This window comes from Aphelocoma coerulescens, unplaced genomic scaffold (assembly GCF_041296385.1).
Source record: "Aphelocoma coerulescens isolate FSJ_1873_10779 unplaced genomic scaffold, UR_Acoe_1.0 HiC_scaffold_100, whole genome shotgun sequence".
In the NCBI taxonomy this organism is placed as follows: Eukaryota; Metazoa; Chordata; class Aves; order Passeriformes; family Corvidae; genus Aphelocoma; species Aphelocoma coerulescens.
The window spans coordinates 355,568-370,330 of record NW_027183463.1 but is presented as its reverse complement, the minus strand read 5'-3'; the positions used below and the strand labels follow the sequence as shown (position 1 = coordinate 370,330).

At 53.3% G+C, this 14,763-nt stretch overlaps 1 protein-coding gene across 1 annotated transcript in view; it reads left to right on the top strand.

Moving 5' to 3' along the window:
• Positions 1 to 13,352, top strand: part of LOC138100520 (centrosome-associated protein CEP250-like) — a 32,087-nt gene extending 18,735 nt beyond the window's left edge. The window contains exons 15-26 of the mRNA XM_068998396.1: positions 444 to 603; positions 1,184 to 1,393; positions 2,944 to 3,031; positions 3,631 to 3,785; positions 4,354 to 4,533; positions 5,560 to 5,703; positions 6,160 to 6,440; positions 7,641 to 7,800; positions 8,381 to 8,590; positions 10,141 to 10,228; positions 10,828 to 10,982; positions 13,197 to 13,352. Coding sequence (XP_068854497.1) covers positions 444 to 603; positions 1,184 to 1,393; positions 2,944 to 3,031; positions 3,631 to 3,785; positions 4,354 to 4,533; positions 5,560 to 5,703; positions 6,160 to 6,440; positions 7,641 to 7,800; positions 8,381 to 8,590; positions 10,141 to 10,228; positions 10,828 to 10,982; positions 13,197 to 13,352 — 1,987 coding nt within the window. The remainder of the gene's footprint in view (positions 1 to 443; positions 604 to 1,183; positions 1,394 to 2,943; positions 3,032 to 3,630; positions 3,786 to 4,353; positions 4,534 to 5,559; positions 5,704 to 6,159; positions 6,441 to 7,640; positions 7,801 to 8,380; positions 8,591 to 10,140; positions 10,229 to 10,827; positions 10,983 to 13,196) is intronic.
• Positions 13,353 to 14,763: the final 1,411 nt, after the last annotated feature.

The following is a 14,763-nucleotide window of genomic DNA, read 5'->3' as shown; positions in this document are numbered from 1 at the left end:
AGTAGGATGGGTGCTGGTAAATCCTGGGGAACTTCCCCGAGATCCACTGGCTGTAGGGTGCTGCTCCTCCTACCTGGACATACAAGATGGGGCAAGGAAATGTCTCTTCCACGTTGACCAAACCTTTCCCCCTTGGAGCCTGGGTAGTCAGAAGAAAACTCTTCCTCTCCCCTAATCTCTTCATTGCAAGACTTTGTTAGGTCTGCATTCACATTCCCATCTCAAGAAGAAGGTAGGACATGTAGGCAGCAACTGCCCATTCTTTCATGAATAAAAGCAGAGTGGGCACATGCTGGGCTGTGACTGCAGGGGGAACAAACAAACAGCCACGTTCTTTAGACAAACCTCATCAGACAGAGCAGTTTTCCCCCGAGGTGCTGCGAGTCCTAAGAGTTCCTAAAATGTGATACCGTGTAGTAATGAGTTGCATGCTTCCCTTTTAGGCTGCTTCTGGCTCTGGAGGAAAAGAACCTGTGCCTCAGAACACTGGAAGAAAAGAACGAGGCACTGAACAATCAGGTGTCTCAATTTCGTTCTGCTCTTCGCAAGGCCAAGCAGCTCTGTTCAAACCGCACAGGACAAGTGCTGGAGCTCAACACCCAGGTAATGTGTGCCCTGGCATCCTCTTCTCCAGGGACACACATCATCACCTTTGGCTTAGAGGCCCCAACTGCTTTCCCCTCCCAGCAGCATCCACTGCTGCCGTGTTCTGCCCTGGGGTGCTGCTGCAGCCACAGGCCAAGGCTGGATCTGGTGTCTGCTGCCGATGGTTTCCTCCGTTCTCTCCTGGGTCCCAGCAGGGGAAATGTGGGAGGAGAAGCAGCAGCAGACTCCTTTGGAGCTTCTCCATCCCTCTGTTAGCAGTGTTGTCCCAGATGGAGTTGGTGCCTGTGCTGGGCACCGAGCAATGGGGGCACACAGACGTGGCTATGGCAGGCTGGGGAGGGCACTTCCAGCGCAGCCAGTTCAGCCGGTGTTCAGAGCTGCAGCCTCAAGGATGCCCATTGGCTCCCTTTCCCTATTTTCAGGACACTTGTTTCCATTGGAATCCTTGGCTCTGTGCCTTCTGTTTTGGGCATGTTTTTTTGCCTGAAGTCATTTCTCCTTTGTTGCTTGCTCTACTGCCTGCTCTGCTGCCTCAGGAGCAGCCCTGTCCCTGAGGCTCTGTGCATCCATCTTCCAGATGCGGGCCCTGCAGGAGGCAGTGCTGGAGATGGAGGCTAGCCAGGCAACTCGAGAGAAGCAGCTGCTGCAGGAGCTGGAGGAGTCCCGAGCAGGAGAAGGGAGCTTGAGGGACTCTGTGCAGGTGCTGGAGGCTGAGGTGTCTGAGCTGCGTAGGAAGCTCCAGAGCTCTGAGAACAGAGCAGAGGCCTTGGCCACAAAGTGTCAACAGGCCAGTGGTGCTCACCAGGAAACTCAATCCCAGCTGGACAAACTGCTCCTGGTTCTGCACCACATGATCAGGGACAGCAGAGACTTGGTCACCTGGAGCTCAGGCAAGTGTGGGAGGCTGGGAGAGCAGGTGGAGCGAGGGGGTGGTTCCTGGTGGGATAAACAAAATTGCCCAATCAAAATTTAGAAAGAAATGGCATTTATTATGCGCCTGAAATATCGGTTTCAAAAGCCCCGATGGAGAAAAGCAGCACCGAGCCCGGGGTCGGAGCTGGGTGAACACGCCTAGATCTGATCTCTATCGCACCAGACCTCCCAAGTCACGACTGCTGCTTTGGCTGGTCCCTTCTTATACAGTTTTTGGGCAGAGTCCGAATTAATTCTATTCTTCTCGTATTGATGAAGTTTTCTTGTCCTGGAGTTGGGCCGCACAAAGCCTTTCCTGGGTCTGATGAATTGTCCCTCCTGGGTGATGAGTGGGCCATTTCTGCTGATGGAGGGGCCATCTCTGCTTCCTGGAATAGTTATTCTTAGTTCCCGGAATGTCCGATTCCTTATCAGATGCGATGTAGATATCAGAGTGTGGTGATCAAGTCTTCATGGTGCAAATGTCCTGGTGATAAGATCCAACCCCACCTAGGCAGAATCCTCACTTATTGTGAAAGAAATACTTTTAGTGTTGTGAAATTTTTCTCTCAGCCCGGCTGGTGCAGAGATTTTGAAACTGGGTCTCTGTAAGGTCTGATTCCATTCCAGTTTTATATATAATAGCACGAATTACATACTTGATTTATAACACTGGTCATCCTGGTATGACACACTCACCCTGTCAGTTCAGGCTGACTCAGGCCATGGGAAGTCTTGTCTCCCTGCAGAGACACAAGTCCATGTTTGTTTGTAGAGCAATGATCAGTCAGAAGGGAGAAGGGCCCAAGTCCTGTCAAGCCACAGGGCCCATGCAGTTGTCTTTGGGGCAGTGCTGACATTAGTGGTCATCAAAAGAACGTCAGCCTGTGACACACATCCTGCTGCAAGGCGAGCTCTAGGACAAAGGCACCTCCTCCTAGGTAGAAAGAGGCCTTGTTTGTTGGAGACCGTTGGATTAAATCTTGAAACAGAATGTCTTCTCTTTTCAGAAAAGGGTCATGTCCTGGGCCTAAGTGCTTCTCAGGATGGGGATGTCCCCGCAGAGCTCACAGTGGACAGAGTGTCAGCAGCTCTGCAAGACCTGCAGCAGCACCTGGAGCATTCCCAGAAAGATCTGGTAATATGCACCCAGAAATCTTGTCCTGCTGCTGGGCTGCTGGACAAGCAGAGTGCCAAGGCCAGGATGGGTGGAAGTTCTTGTAGGGGGGTTGTCTCACTGGCATGGGGAGGCAGGAGGATGACGATCTCATCTACCAGTACGGTCCAGCTGCCCTCTCCCACCTAGGCTATTTCTGCTTTAGTGTTTGTAGCCCTTTGTCTCCTGCCAGCAGTGGCACTGACAGGTGATTCTGCTCCTCTTGCCTCTTGCAGAATGATGCAAGGAAGAAGATACAGGCCTTGGAGCTGGAGCTGGGCACGGAGCAGGCTCAGAGGGACAATCTCAGAGCCAGCAATCAGGAGCTGCTGAAACAGTTGGATGCAATTCGAGCAGGTACACCTTCTCCTCTCCCACCCACTGCCCCATCCTGTCCCAGCAGGGCTCTCTGATGCCACCCAGAGAAAAAGGGCAGTGCCCAGAGATGGCAGAGAGGAAAAACAACCAGCAGGAGATTTCTCCATCCAGTGCCAGTGAAAGCTTTTTCTCGAGAAAGATGCCGTGGCTGGCAGTGCCATCTGGCTGAGCTATGGCTGATCCCGTGCACAGGTGGTGCCTTTCAGGTGCTGTGTCTGTGCTGAGGAGCTGTAGCTGGATGCCTCAGCTCCATTCCCCCCAACTCCAGGCCCTGCCAGAGCCCCCAGGCTATTGGCCTCTCTGGAGCAGGGCTGCACAGGCATCCCCGCCCCTTTGTCTCTCTTGGATTGCTCACTCTGCACAAGCCCAAGAGCAAAGACACTTTCCTATTCCTCTGAACCTTGCCCCTTTGATTCCTGCTTTTTTCTCCTTCATTTCTGTCAGCTTTGGAAGCCCTTGTGGCCTTAGGGGCTGGCAAACGCAGGCCGGCCGAGAAGACAGTGCTGTTGTCCCTGCAGGATGCACATCAGTTTGCCTTTGCTTTGCTGTTCTCATTCTCCTTCTCCTTCCTGCTGCAGCGCTGTGGAGGGCAGAACACCAGAAGACCTCTCGAGAAACTGCCCTGGAGAAAGAGGCCACTGCCCTGAAGGAAGAGAGTGTGACTCTTTGTCAGGAGGTGGCATCTCTGCAGAGGAAACTGGAGAGCCTGGAGAAGGAAAGGAAGGATGCACTGGTGAGAACGGCAGATGCCATGAAGGGCCATTTCCTAGCTATGTTTGGCCCTTATGTTAATCGTTCTAAGGAGCACCTCTTTCCAGTTGAACTTTTCAAATTGCACTCTTCTGAATAAGGAGGAAAAGATGTCGTAGTCATGTCAAAGCCAGTTAGTGCTGAGGCTGCTGGGTGTCCTCCATGCTGGAACTCGGTTCCTGTCTTGCTGTGCTCCCACGGTGGACAGAGGGATTAGCTTTGGGCTGGAAGCAAATGGAACAGGCCCTGGTCCTTCAGTCCTTGTGACTGGGGCATCAGGGTGCCAGAAGGTGACACCTCCTTTTCTGAATGGTTGGCCTCAATGCTTGTGCAGGTCTTTCCCAACAGAAATGATTCCATGGTTCTGGGATTCTTCTGGGCTCTGCTGAGCCTGCTTTTAAATTCCCTGACAGGACACGGTTTCTGGAGAGCAGAGAGCCAGTGCTGTTGTCTTTTCAGGTTGGGGTTTGTGGGAGGGATGAAGCTTCACGTTTTTCAGCGAGGAGCTTGCCTGGGCACTTCAACTTGAAGATTTTTCCTCCCCTCCTCAGGCAAGTGAGCGGGAAAGGCACCATGCAGAGATGCAGGAGACGCTGCAGCAATGGGGAAAAGAGAAGGCAGAGAGAGAGCAGGAGCACGAGAAGGTGCTGGTTGAGATGAGGCAGAAAGTTGCCACCCTGCAGGCTCAAAGACAAGAGGAACAAACTAGATTTGAAAATGCCAAGCAAGAGGTAATGATTGTGCAAGGAGAATTGAGAATTGGTGTGATTTTTTGCAAGGCTGGAGCTGTGGGAGATGGCAGGCTATGGGGCTGTGTGGAGCATGCCCTCCATGTCTTCTACATTGAATTTGGGGAGGTGAAAGGTGAACAGGGCTATCTTTGAGCCCAGGAATGAGCCCTCTCATAGGAAACTAGGCAGAAACATCAGCTTTCCATTGGGATTTTTGTGCTGCTCTTGTGCTCTGTTTTCCTAAGACTTACCTCGGAGGATCTTCACTGTTCTCTTATGGGTCCTCTTTTGGTGTGTACTGGTCGGTGTCCATAGCCAAACTGAGTTTGTAGGACTTTTCTTTTGTGGGCACAGGGAGGGCGCAGCGGGAACGCTGACAAGAGACAAATCTTTTTGAAGACTCGCCTGGAGTATTTCTGAACAGCAACCCAGAGATGTCTCCTGGGCTGTGTTCTAAGTCACTTCCTGGGGAGCTGTGTCCCCCCCAGGGCAGACAGTGGCCCAGGGGAGCAGCAGCCAAGTGCTCTGAGAGCGCGTGAGCCCATCAGTCTTTGCGTCTTGCCACACAGAGTTTGCAGGGGAAGTGTCAAGCCCTCTGCTCTTTCCTTCTGTGCAGGTCCTGCTGGAAAAGCAGAAGGAGAAGAATTCTTTATCAGAGACACTGCTCCAAACTCGGGGACAGCTAAGCCAAGCCTGCCAGCAGGTGCAGCAGCTCAGGCAGGAGGTGAAAGAGCAGCAAGAGAAGGGGCAGGTAAGTCTGAGCAGGCAGGGAACAGAGTGCAGGGCAGTGGCAAGGGCACAAAAGGCAGGTGCTGGGAGTGAGGAGGCAAGGGCTGCTTCAGGCCCTGGCAGCACAGAGGCTGGCAAGCTCCAGAGCTCAGGCCCGGGAAGGAAGGCTTGCAATGGAAGCAGAGCTGGGTAGAGAAGCCAAAAAAGTCGCTGAAGGAATGGGATTTTGAGACAGCAAGTGGGAAAAGCTGAGCCTGAGGGCAGGTGGCAGGAAGTTGCTCTGCATTTTGTTGCCAGACCATCCAGGCAAAGCTGCAAGCTGAGCTGCAGGAAGCTTGGGGGCAAATCCAGGCAGCGCAGAAGAGGCACAAGGACGAACTACGAGGCATCAAAGAGGAAATGAATCTCCTCCTTGAGCAGAGGGAGGCTCTAGAAAAGCAGGTGAGTGAAACAGCAGTGGCACCGCAGCATCCAGCAGGGGGTCTGTGCCCTTCTTGCTTTTCCATGGCAGAGCAGCAGCTGCTGGGGTGGTCCCTGGGGCTGCCTCGTGCTCTGGGCTCCTTGGCAGCTGCTCTGAAGGACCCTCAGTGCTCTGCTGCATCTCAGCTGCTGCCCTGGACAGCTGGGCTGGTCCTCTGGGCTGTTGGCCAGCAACCATCAGCATGGATTCCTGCTGGCCTCTTCTTGCTAGCCTTGGTGTGGGAGGTGCTTTTTCAGGTGCCCTTGGTGGGCCACGTAGAGATTGAAACAAGTTGTCCGTATGCATTGTGAATCTGGTGCTCTGAGGACAGGGAGAAATGGAAAGTTGGCCTTTGCCTTTTCTCACAGCCTCTGCTGTGGCTGACAGTGACAGGCTGTGGCTGTAGCCTCTGACTGCTTTGTTCTGTTTGACTGGAGGTGGGAGAGTTGACATCTCAGCTGGCAGCCTCCCGAGAGTCCCAGGCAACGATTGTTCAGAGAGCCCAGCAAGATGTGAGTGAGGCCCAGGAGCAGTCAAGGCAGAAGCTGTTGGAGGTTGAGCAGCTCCAGAAGATGCTGGAGGAGGCAGAACATCAGAACAAGGAGCTGCAAGTGCACCTGAAGAACTTGGAGATGGAAAGAAGTCAATGGCAAGAAGTGGCACACCAAAATTCAGGATTTCGGGCTTACTCGAACACCCTGGAGAAGGAAAAAGCCAGGTAAATGAAAGCCTGTGGGACTCTGCCTTGTGGGCAATGGATTCCCTCTTTGCCATCTTTGCACCTGCCAGGGGCTCTGGCAGCATTTCCTACGTGGCAGAGTTCTGAACTCTCCGTGCGGACGCGTCTCGTTGTCTGGATGTTGTGTTTCATTTTCTTTCCTTTCAAGCCTTCAGTTAGAGTTTTTCTGAAGACAAAGGCTTTTGCAGTAGCTCTTTCCCTCTAGGGGTGTGTTCTGTTGTGAGGTGGGTGTGCTAACACTGCCCAAGCTGCAGTGTAAGGAGCTGGACACATCCAGCCGCTCCGCCTTGGGTCCTGTAACTTGAAGCCTTTGGAATCTGGACCCGCCTGGCATCCTGATGCCTTTGCTTGGCAGAACCATCTCAAGGCCCTGATTGCTGACCTAGGCCAGATTGCCCTCAAAGGCACCCAAGAACCAAGAATGTCTCTGTTGCATCGTTCCTCAGAAAATGCCCCCAGGTGCCTGGGGGGGCTCAAGCAGGGTCCCTGCCAGCCTCCAGAGTCACAGGCAATACTGACTGTGCAAAGAATGCAAGAAACAAGAGCAAGGTTAGCGGGGCTCCTGCAGCTGACCAAGTGCTGCCGGTCTTCAGTGCCCCAGGATTCTTCTTCCAAGAAGAAGACAAAGAAAAGGCAGGGCCCTCTTGCTTGCCTGCAGGTTTCTGCATCTTCCATCAGGTTGTGCTCCAAGGCTCTGTTGCCACTTCTGCTATTGGCCTTTGTTTCTCCAGCTGGAAGTAGGATGGGTGCTGGTAAATCCTGGGGAACTTCCCCGAGATCCACTGGCTGTAGGGTGCTGCTCCTCCTACCTGGACATACAAGATGGGGCAAGGAAATGTCTCTTCCACGTTGACCAAACCTTTCCCCCTTGGAGCCTGGGTAGTCAGAAGAAAACTCTTCCTCTCCCCTAATCTCTTCATTGCAAGACTTTGTTAGGTCTGCATTCACATTCCCATCTCAAGAAGAAGGTAGGACATGTAGGCAGCAACTGCCCATTCTTTCATGAATAAAAGCAGAGTGGGCACATGCTGGGCTGTGACTGCAGGGGGAACAAACAAACAGCCACGTTCTTTAGACAAACCTCATCAGACAGAGCAGTTTTCCCCCGAGGTGCTGCGAGTCCTAAGAGTTCCTAAACTGTGATACCGTGTAGTAATGAGTTGCATGCTTCCCTTTTAGGCTGCTTCTGGCTCTGGAGGAAAAGAACCTGTGCCTCAGAACACTGGAAGAAAAGAACGAGGCACTGAACAATCAGGTGTCTCAATTTCGTTCTGCTCTTCGCAAGGCCAAGCAGCTCTGTTCAAACCGCACAGGACAAGTGCTGGAGCTCAACACCCAGGTAATGTGTGCCCTGGCATCCTCTTCTCCAGGGACACACATCATCACCTTTGGCTTGGAGGCCCCAACTGCTTTCCCCTCCCAGCAGCATCCACTGCTGCCGTGTTCTGCCCTGGGGTGCTGCTGCAGCCACAGGCCAAGGCTGGATCTGGTGTCTGCTGCCGATGGTTTCCTCCGTTCTCTCCCGGGTCCCAGCAGGGGAAATGTGGGAGGAGAAGCAGCAGCAGACTCCTTTGGAGCTTCTCCATCCCTCTGTTAGCAGTGTTGTCCCAGATGGAGTTGGTGCCTGTGCTGGGCACCGAGCAATGGGGGCACACAGACGTGGCTATGGCAGGCTGGGGAGGGCACTTCCAGCGCAGCCAGTTCAGCCGGTGTTCAGAGCTGCAGCCTCAAGGATGCCCATTGGCTCCCTTTCCCTATTTTCAGGACACTTGTTTCCATTGGAATCCTTGGCTCTGTGCCTTCTGTTTTGGGCATGTTTTTTTGCCTGAAGTCATTTCTCCTTTGTTGCTTGCTCTACTGCCTGCTCTGCTGCCTCAGGAGCAGCCCTGTCCCTGAGGCTCTGTGCATCCATCTTCCAGATGCGGGCCCTGCAGGAGGCAGTGCTGGAGATGGAGGCTAGCCAGGCAACTCGAGAGAAGCAGCTGCTGCAGGAGCTGGAGGAGTCCCGAGCAGGAGAAGGGAGCTTGAGGGACTCTGTGCAGGTGCTGGAGGCTGAGGTGTCTGAGCTGCGTAGGAAGCTCCAGAGCTCTGAGAACAGAGCAGAGGCCTTGGCCACAAAGTGTCAACAGGCCAGTGGTGCTCACCAGGAAACTCAATCCCAGCTGGACAAACTGCTCCTGGTTCTGCACCACATGATCAGGGACAGCAGAGACTTGGTCACCTGGAGCTCAGGCAAGTGTGGGAGGCTGGGAGAGCAGGTGGAGCGAGGGGGTGGTTCCTGGTGGGATAAACAAAATTGCCCAATCAAAATTTAGAAAGAAATGGCATTTATTATGCGCCTGAAATATCGGTTTCAAAAGCCCCGATGGAGAAAAGCAGCACCGAGCCCGGGGTCGGAGCTGGGTGAACACGCCTAGATCTGATCTCTATCGCACCAGACCTCCCAAGTCACGACTGCTGCTTTGGCTGGTCCCTTCTTATACAGTTTTTGGGCAGAGTCCGAATTAATTCTATTCTTCTCGTATTGATGAAGTTTTCTTGTCCTGGAGTTGGGCCGCACAAAGCCTTTCCTGGGTCTGATGAATTGTCCCTCCTGGGTGATGAGTGGGCCATTTCTGCTGATGGAGGGGCCATCTCTGCTTCCTGGAATAGTTATTCTTAGTTCCCGGAATGTCCGATTCCTTATCAGATGCGATGTAGATATCAGAGTGTGGTGATCAAGTCTTCATGGTGCAAATGTCCTGGTGATAAGATCCAACCCCACCTAGGCAGAATCCTCACTTATTGTGAAAGAAATACTTTTAGTGTTGTGAAATTTTTCTCTCAGCCCGGCTGGTGCAGAGATTTTGAAACTGGGTCTCTGTAAGGTCTGATTCCATTCCAGTTTTATATATAATAGCACGAATTACATACTTGATTTATAACACTGGTCATCCTGGTATGACACACTCACCCTGTCAGTTCAGGCTGACTCAGGCCATGGGAAGTCTTGTCTCCCTGCAGAGACACAAGTCCATGTTTGTTTGTAGAGCAATGATCAGTCAGAAGGGAGAAGGGCCCAAGTCCTGTCAAGCCACAGGGCCCATGCAGTTGTCTTTGGGGCAGTGCTGACATTAGTGGTCATCAAAAGAACGTCAGCCTGTGACACACATCCTGCTGCAAGGCGAGCTCTAGGACAAAGGCACCTCCTCCTAGGTAGAAAGAGGCCTTGTTTGTTGGAGACCGTTGGATTAAATCTTGAAACAGAATGTCTTCTCTTTTCAGAAAAGGGTCATGTCTTGGGCCTAAGTGCTTCTCAGGATGGGGATGTCCCCGCAGAGCTCACAGTGGACAGAGTGTCAGCAGCTCTGCAAGACCTGCAGCAGCACCTGGAGCATTCCCAGAAAGATCTGGTAATATGCACCCAGAAATCTTGTCCTGCTGCTGGGCTGTTGGACAAGCAGAGTGCCAAGGCCAGGATGGGTGGAAGTTCTTGTAGGGGGGTTGTCTCACTGGCATGGGGAGGCAGGAGGATGACGATCTCATCTACCAGTACGGTCCAGCTGCCCTCTCCCACCTAGGCTATTTCTGCTTTAGTGTTTGTAGCCCTTTGTCTCCTGCCAGCAGTGGCACTGACAGGTGATTCTGCTCCTCTTGCCTCTTGCAGAATGATGCAAGGAAGAAGATACAGGCCTTGGAGCTGGAGCTGGGCACGGAGCAGGCTCAGAGGGACAATCTCAGAGCCAGCAATCAGGAGCTGCTGAAACAGTTGGATGCAATTCGAGCAGGTACACCTTCTCCTCTCCCACCCACTGCCCCATCCTGTCCCAGCAGGGCTCTCTGATGCCACCCAGAGAAAAAGGGCAGTGCCCAGAGATGGCAGAGAGGAAAAACAACCAGCAGGAGATTTCTCCATCCAGTGCCAGTGAAAGCTTTTTCTCGAGAAAGATGCCGTGGCTGGCAGTGCCATCTGGCTGAGCTATGGCTGATCCCGTGCACAGGTGGTGCCTTTCAGGTGCTGTGTCTGTGCTGAGGAGCTGTAGCTGGATGCCTCAGCTCCATTCCCCCCAACTCCAGGCCCTGCCAGAGCCCCCAGGCTATTGGCCTCTCTGGAGCAGGGCTGCACAGGCATCCCCGCCCCTTTGTCTCTCTTGGATTGCTCACTCTGCACAAGCCCAAGAGCAAAGACACTTTCCTATTCCTCTGAACCTTGCCCCTTTGATTCCTGCTTTTTTCTCCTTCATTTCTGTCAGCTTTGGAAGCCCTTGTGGCCTTAGGGGCTGGCAAACGCAGGCCGGCCGAGAAGACAGTGCTGTTGTCCCTGCAGGATGCACATCAGTTTGCCTTTGCTTTGCTGTTCTCATTCTCCTTCTCCTTCCTGCTGCAGCGCTGTGGAGGGCAGAACACCAGAAGACCTCTCGAGAAACTGCCCTGGAGAAAGAGGCCACTGCCCTGAAGGAAGAGAGTGTGACTCTTTGTCAGGAGGTGGCATCTCTGCAGAGGAAACTGGAGAGCCTGGAGAAGGAAAGGAAGGATGTGCTGGTGAGAACGGCAGATGCCATGAAGGGCCATTTCCTAGCTATGTTTGGCCCTTATGTTAATCGTTCTAAGGAGCACCTCTTTCCAGTTGAACTTTTCAAATTGCACTCTTCTGAATAAGGAGGAAAAGATGTCGTAGTCATGTCAAAGCCAGTTAGTGCTGAGGCTGCTGGGTGTCCTCCATGCTGGAGTTTTGTGCCCTACAAGCTGTAGTTCTCAATGTCCACGCTGTCTCTATGGATATTGCATGGTCTGGGCAATTCCTCGTGTCCAAACTCACGTTCAGATTTCAAATACCTGGACCTGGAAAGAGGGGTGAGAAGGCCAAGTTTGCTGTTAATAGAAAGGTGTTTGGCCTTGGCCATCAGAGAGCAGCCAGTGGGGAGAAAAGAGAGAAAAGCAAAGTGCTGATGCAGATAAGGACGTGTGCCTGCAAGGGGAGAACTCATCCTGAGTGGCAGCAGAGAATGACAGACTGATGTGGCCATTGCTGCTGCAAGAGAAGGCAGTGGGGCTCTCAGGGATAGTGCCATGGAAACTCTACACAGGAGAGCTCCAAAACCACTCCTGTCACCCCAGCTGCAGGGAATGAAATGTTGGGGGTGTTTGCTCTTCCCTTTCTCCCTGATGGAGAGCACATCCTCATGGCACTGCCTAAATCCTGCTTAGCATGGACTTGGAATCCTGGCTGCAGTTCTGGCAGCTGCTCCCCAAAGGAACACTCGAGTGGAGCTGCAAGAGGTCGGGGAAGGGCCGAAAGGGAGCTGGGATGGGCTGAGTGAGCTGGGAAAGACTCAGCGTCAAGGGCGGTCCCAGCAAAGGTCTGAGGCCTCCCGAGAGGCAGAGAGAGAGGGGCAGCCTTTTCCTGCCTGTGGCAGGAGTCCCGATCTGGTATGAAAAGCAAACCGAGAGAGGGAATGAGTGACCTCCCTGTTTTGGCAGCGTGAACGGGAATTGTACGAGGAGCAGATGAGAGATCTGATAAAGAAGAATGAAATGAAAACACCTGAAATTCCAAGAAAGGAAACAACGCAACAATTGGACACTGAAAATGAAAGAAAAGAGGAAGAGTTGGAGCATGGGGCTGCTGCTTTGAAGGAAGGCAGAGGAAACGCTCAAGTCCTGTGTGCTCCAGTGGCCAAAGAGGCTCTGAAGAAACACTTGGCCTTCCTGAAGGGAAAGAGTCATCCCCAGGTAGGCACTGGCATTGATCTTCAGTCCACTGCAACGTCTCTCAAAGCATCCAATGAAGTTTCCCATGAAGAGGTGGGATTCTAGATCCCTGTCAGTCTAGGCCTGCTTCGGCAAAGCAGCCCGGGCTGCAGCAGGCAGCCTTGTGTGTCTGCCTGGCCCCAGCCAGAGCCCATTGGCTGCCAGATTGTTTGCTGGCACGCCTGGAACAACTGATGCAGCTCTGGAGCTGCTGTCCAAATAAGCTCCAGGCCAAAAGCTGGGCATGGGGAATTGCTTCTCCCATGCCCAGGCAAGGGGAGGCAAGATGTGGGGGTCGGATTTGGTGTGGAAAGGAATGGAGCAGGTGAGCAGAGTGATGGACTGAACTGAGCAGAGTTCTGTAGCGAGGGCTGAACAGCAGCTGCACTGCTGGAGCTTTGAGGATGCTTCCTGAGAGGGAGATTTCTGAGGGACTGCTCTTGTGGTGTTTGAAAGAAGGGAATCATCTCCTCTCTGAATACCCATCAGGCTGTTGGAGCAGAAGGCAAGCGGCTGTCTGAGCACTCCAGGAAGGGTGTGCAATGTGTGCGGGACCAGCTTGCAGCAGCAGCAAAAGACAAGCCAAAGAAGCGTGAGCTCAGGAGAACTTTTGAGGTAAAGTGGGCTTTCACTGCCTCTGCAGAGCCTCAGGCTCCTCTGGATCATGACTCGTGTGGCCAGGCAGTGCTTTGGAGTCCTCTGCTTGTTTCCTTGCCTCTCCCTGTCCCTGCTGTGGGCACACCCTTTGGTTTGTTCTCTCTGTTGTGGCAGCCCATGGCTTTCACAAAGGCACCTTCACTCCGCTGCCTCCCTCCCTGGCCCCGTGTCCCCGGACACACCCTGGCCTCTCCTGCACAGCCCCCAGCGAGAGCTCTTTGCCCCCAGTGTTGTCTGGTGCAACTGAGGGTCTCTGAGCAGAGATCTCCTTGCCTTGATGTCCAGAGGTCCTTTTGCCCCATGGTTGCTGACAGGTTTCTGTGACCCTTTCTCCCATCCAACGTGCAGGTGGAACCGGTAGGGAGGAGAATCAGAACTTCTAGGAGAGTGTTCCCCCCAGACTACTTTACATTGCCTGTCTCCGCGTCTGACCAGAAAAATGCATCAACCCCTGAAAGACAAGAGTCCTCCAGGAGCTCAGGGGAGCTGCAGCCCCCGTGCTGAGGCACAGCCCGTGGAGAAAGGGGTCAGTGGCCAGAATGCGTGCTTTGGCAATCAGAGCTGGGTTCCTAAATTCTGTCGGAACTCTCTCTCCCAGACCTGTGGTGGCTGAGGGTTGTATGAGGGAAGGGTTTGCCAGCCATGAACTGGACTCTTTGATCATCTGAGCTCCGTTCAGGGGCAGTGTGGGAGCCTGTTCCTTTCCCCTTCCCCAAGGGCAGAGTGTTGGTGAGGGCTGGAACTGGAGGCTGTGTCTGCCCCCACAGCCGGTACCGTGGGGCTGCGGATGCTCCTGCCCACGTGGGCTTGTCTGAGCTGGGCTTTCTGCCTCTTTCAGGCGTCCTTGCTGCAGTCACAGCGGGCCCGGGACCGGCAGGATTCCCTGGAGAGCTGTGCAGGGAGCAGGCAGGAGATGCTCCCGTTGAGTCACAAGGACCTCCTTACTTCCTAGGCTTGTCAGAGAGGAGACAGCAGCTGGATGCAGTCGTAGCCTTAGATTTTGTCCATAGTTTATGTTTAAAGGATTGCAGGTGTAATTGTAGGATTGTAGGATAATAGGTGTAATTGAACCTTTATACAACTGTGTTCCATAGGATGAAGGATATATTTATAGAAAAAGAAAGTGTTTATTATGACTACACAAAAAGACCTTTATCAGAGTTATTGATACCCAGTACAGAGAACTATCACTTCCAGTATAGTGCATTATATTTGAAGCAACATGGAAGCAGTTATATTCAAGCCAGCAAAACCAATTAATAATTAAAGATTGATGCTTCTCACCCAAACCAATGACCGTGGGCAAATATTTCTGTCAGCCTCAAGGAGTGACCTTGAGGGGCATCCTCACTCCAGGGAGGAATCTGCAGATGGGAGACACGTGACATGAACCACTTTGGTGAGGGCAGGAGAATCCTGCCACATGTGGAGCTTTTTCATTTGTCCTTAGGAAACTGCAACCTGTTTTTTCTCCGAGTCACAGAATCTCAGGCTGGGGGAGGCTGGAGGCACCTCTGGAGGTCACCTTGCCCAGCCCCCTGCTCCATCAGGGCCACCCAGAGCCGGCTGCCCAGGATGTGTCCAGGCGGCTTTTGAATCTCTCCAGGGATGGAGACTCCACCACCTCCCTGGGCACCTGCACCAGTGCTCGGCCACCCTCCCTGTGCAGAAATGTGTCCTGAGCTCAGAGGGCCCCTCCTGTGTGTCAGTTTGTGCCCATGGCTCCTGGGGCTGTCCCTGGCCCCATCCCCTCTGCAGCCTCCCCCCGGGTGTTTGTCCACAGGGAGGAGATGCCCTGAGCCTGCTCTGCTCCAGGCTGGGCAGTGGCAGCTCTCTCAGCCTCTCCTCATGGCAGAGATGCTCCAGTCCCTCCATCCCCTTGATGGCCCTGTGCTGGACTCTCTCCAGTCTGTCC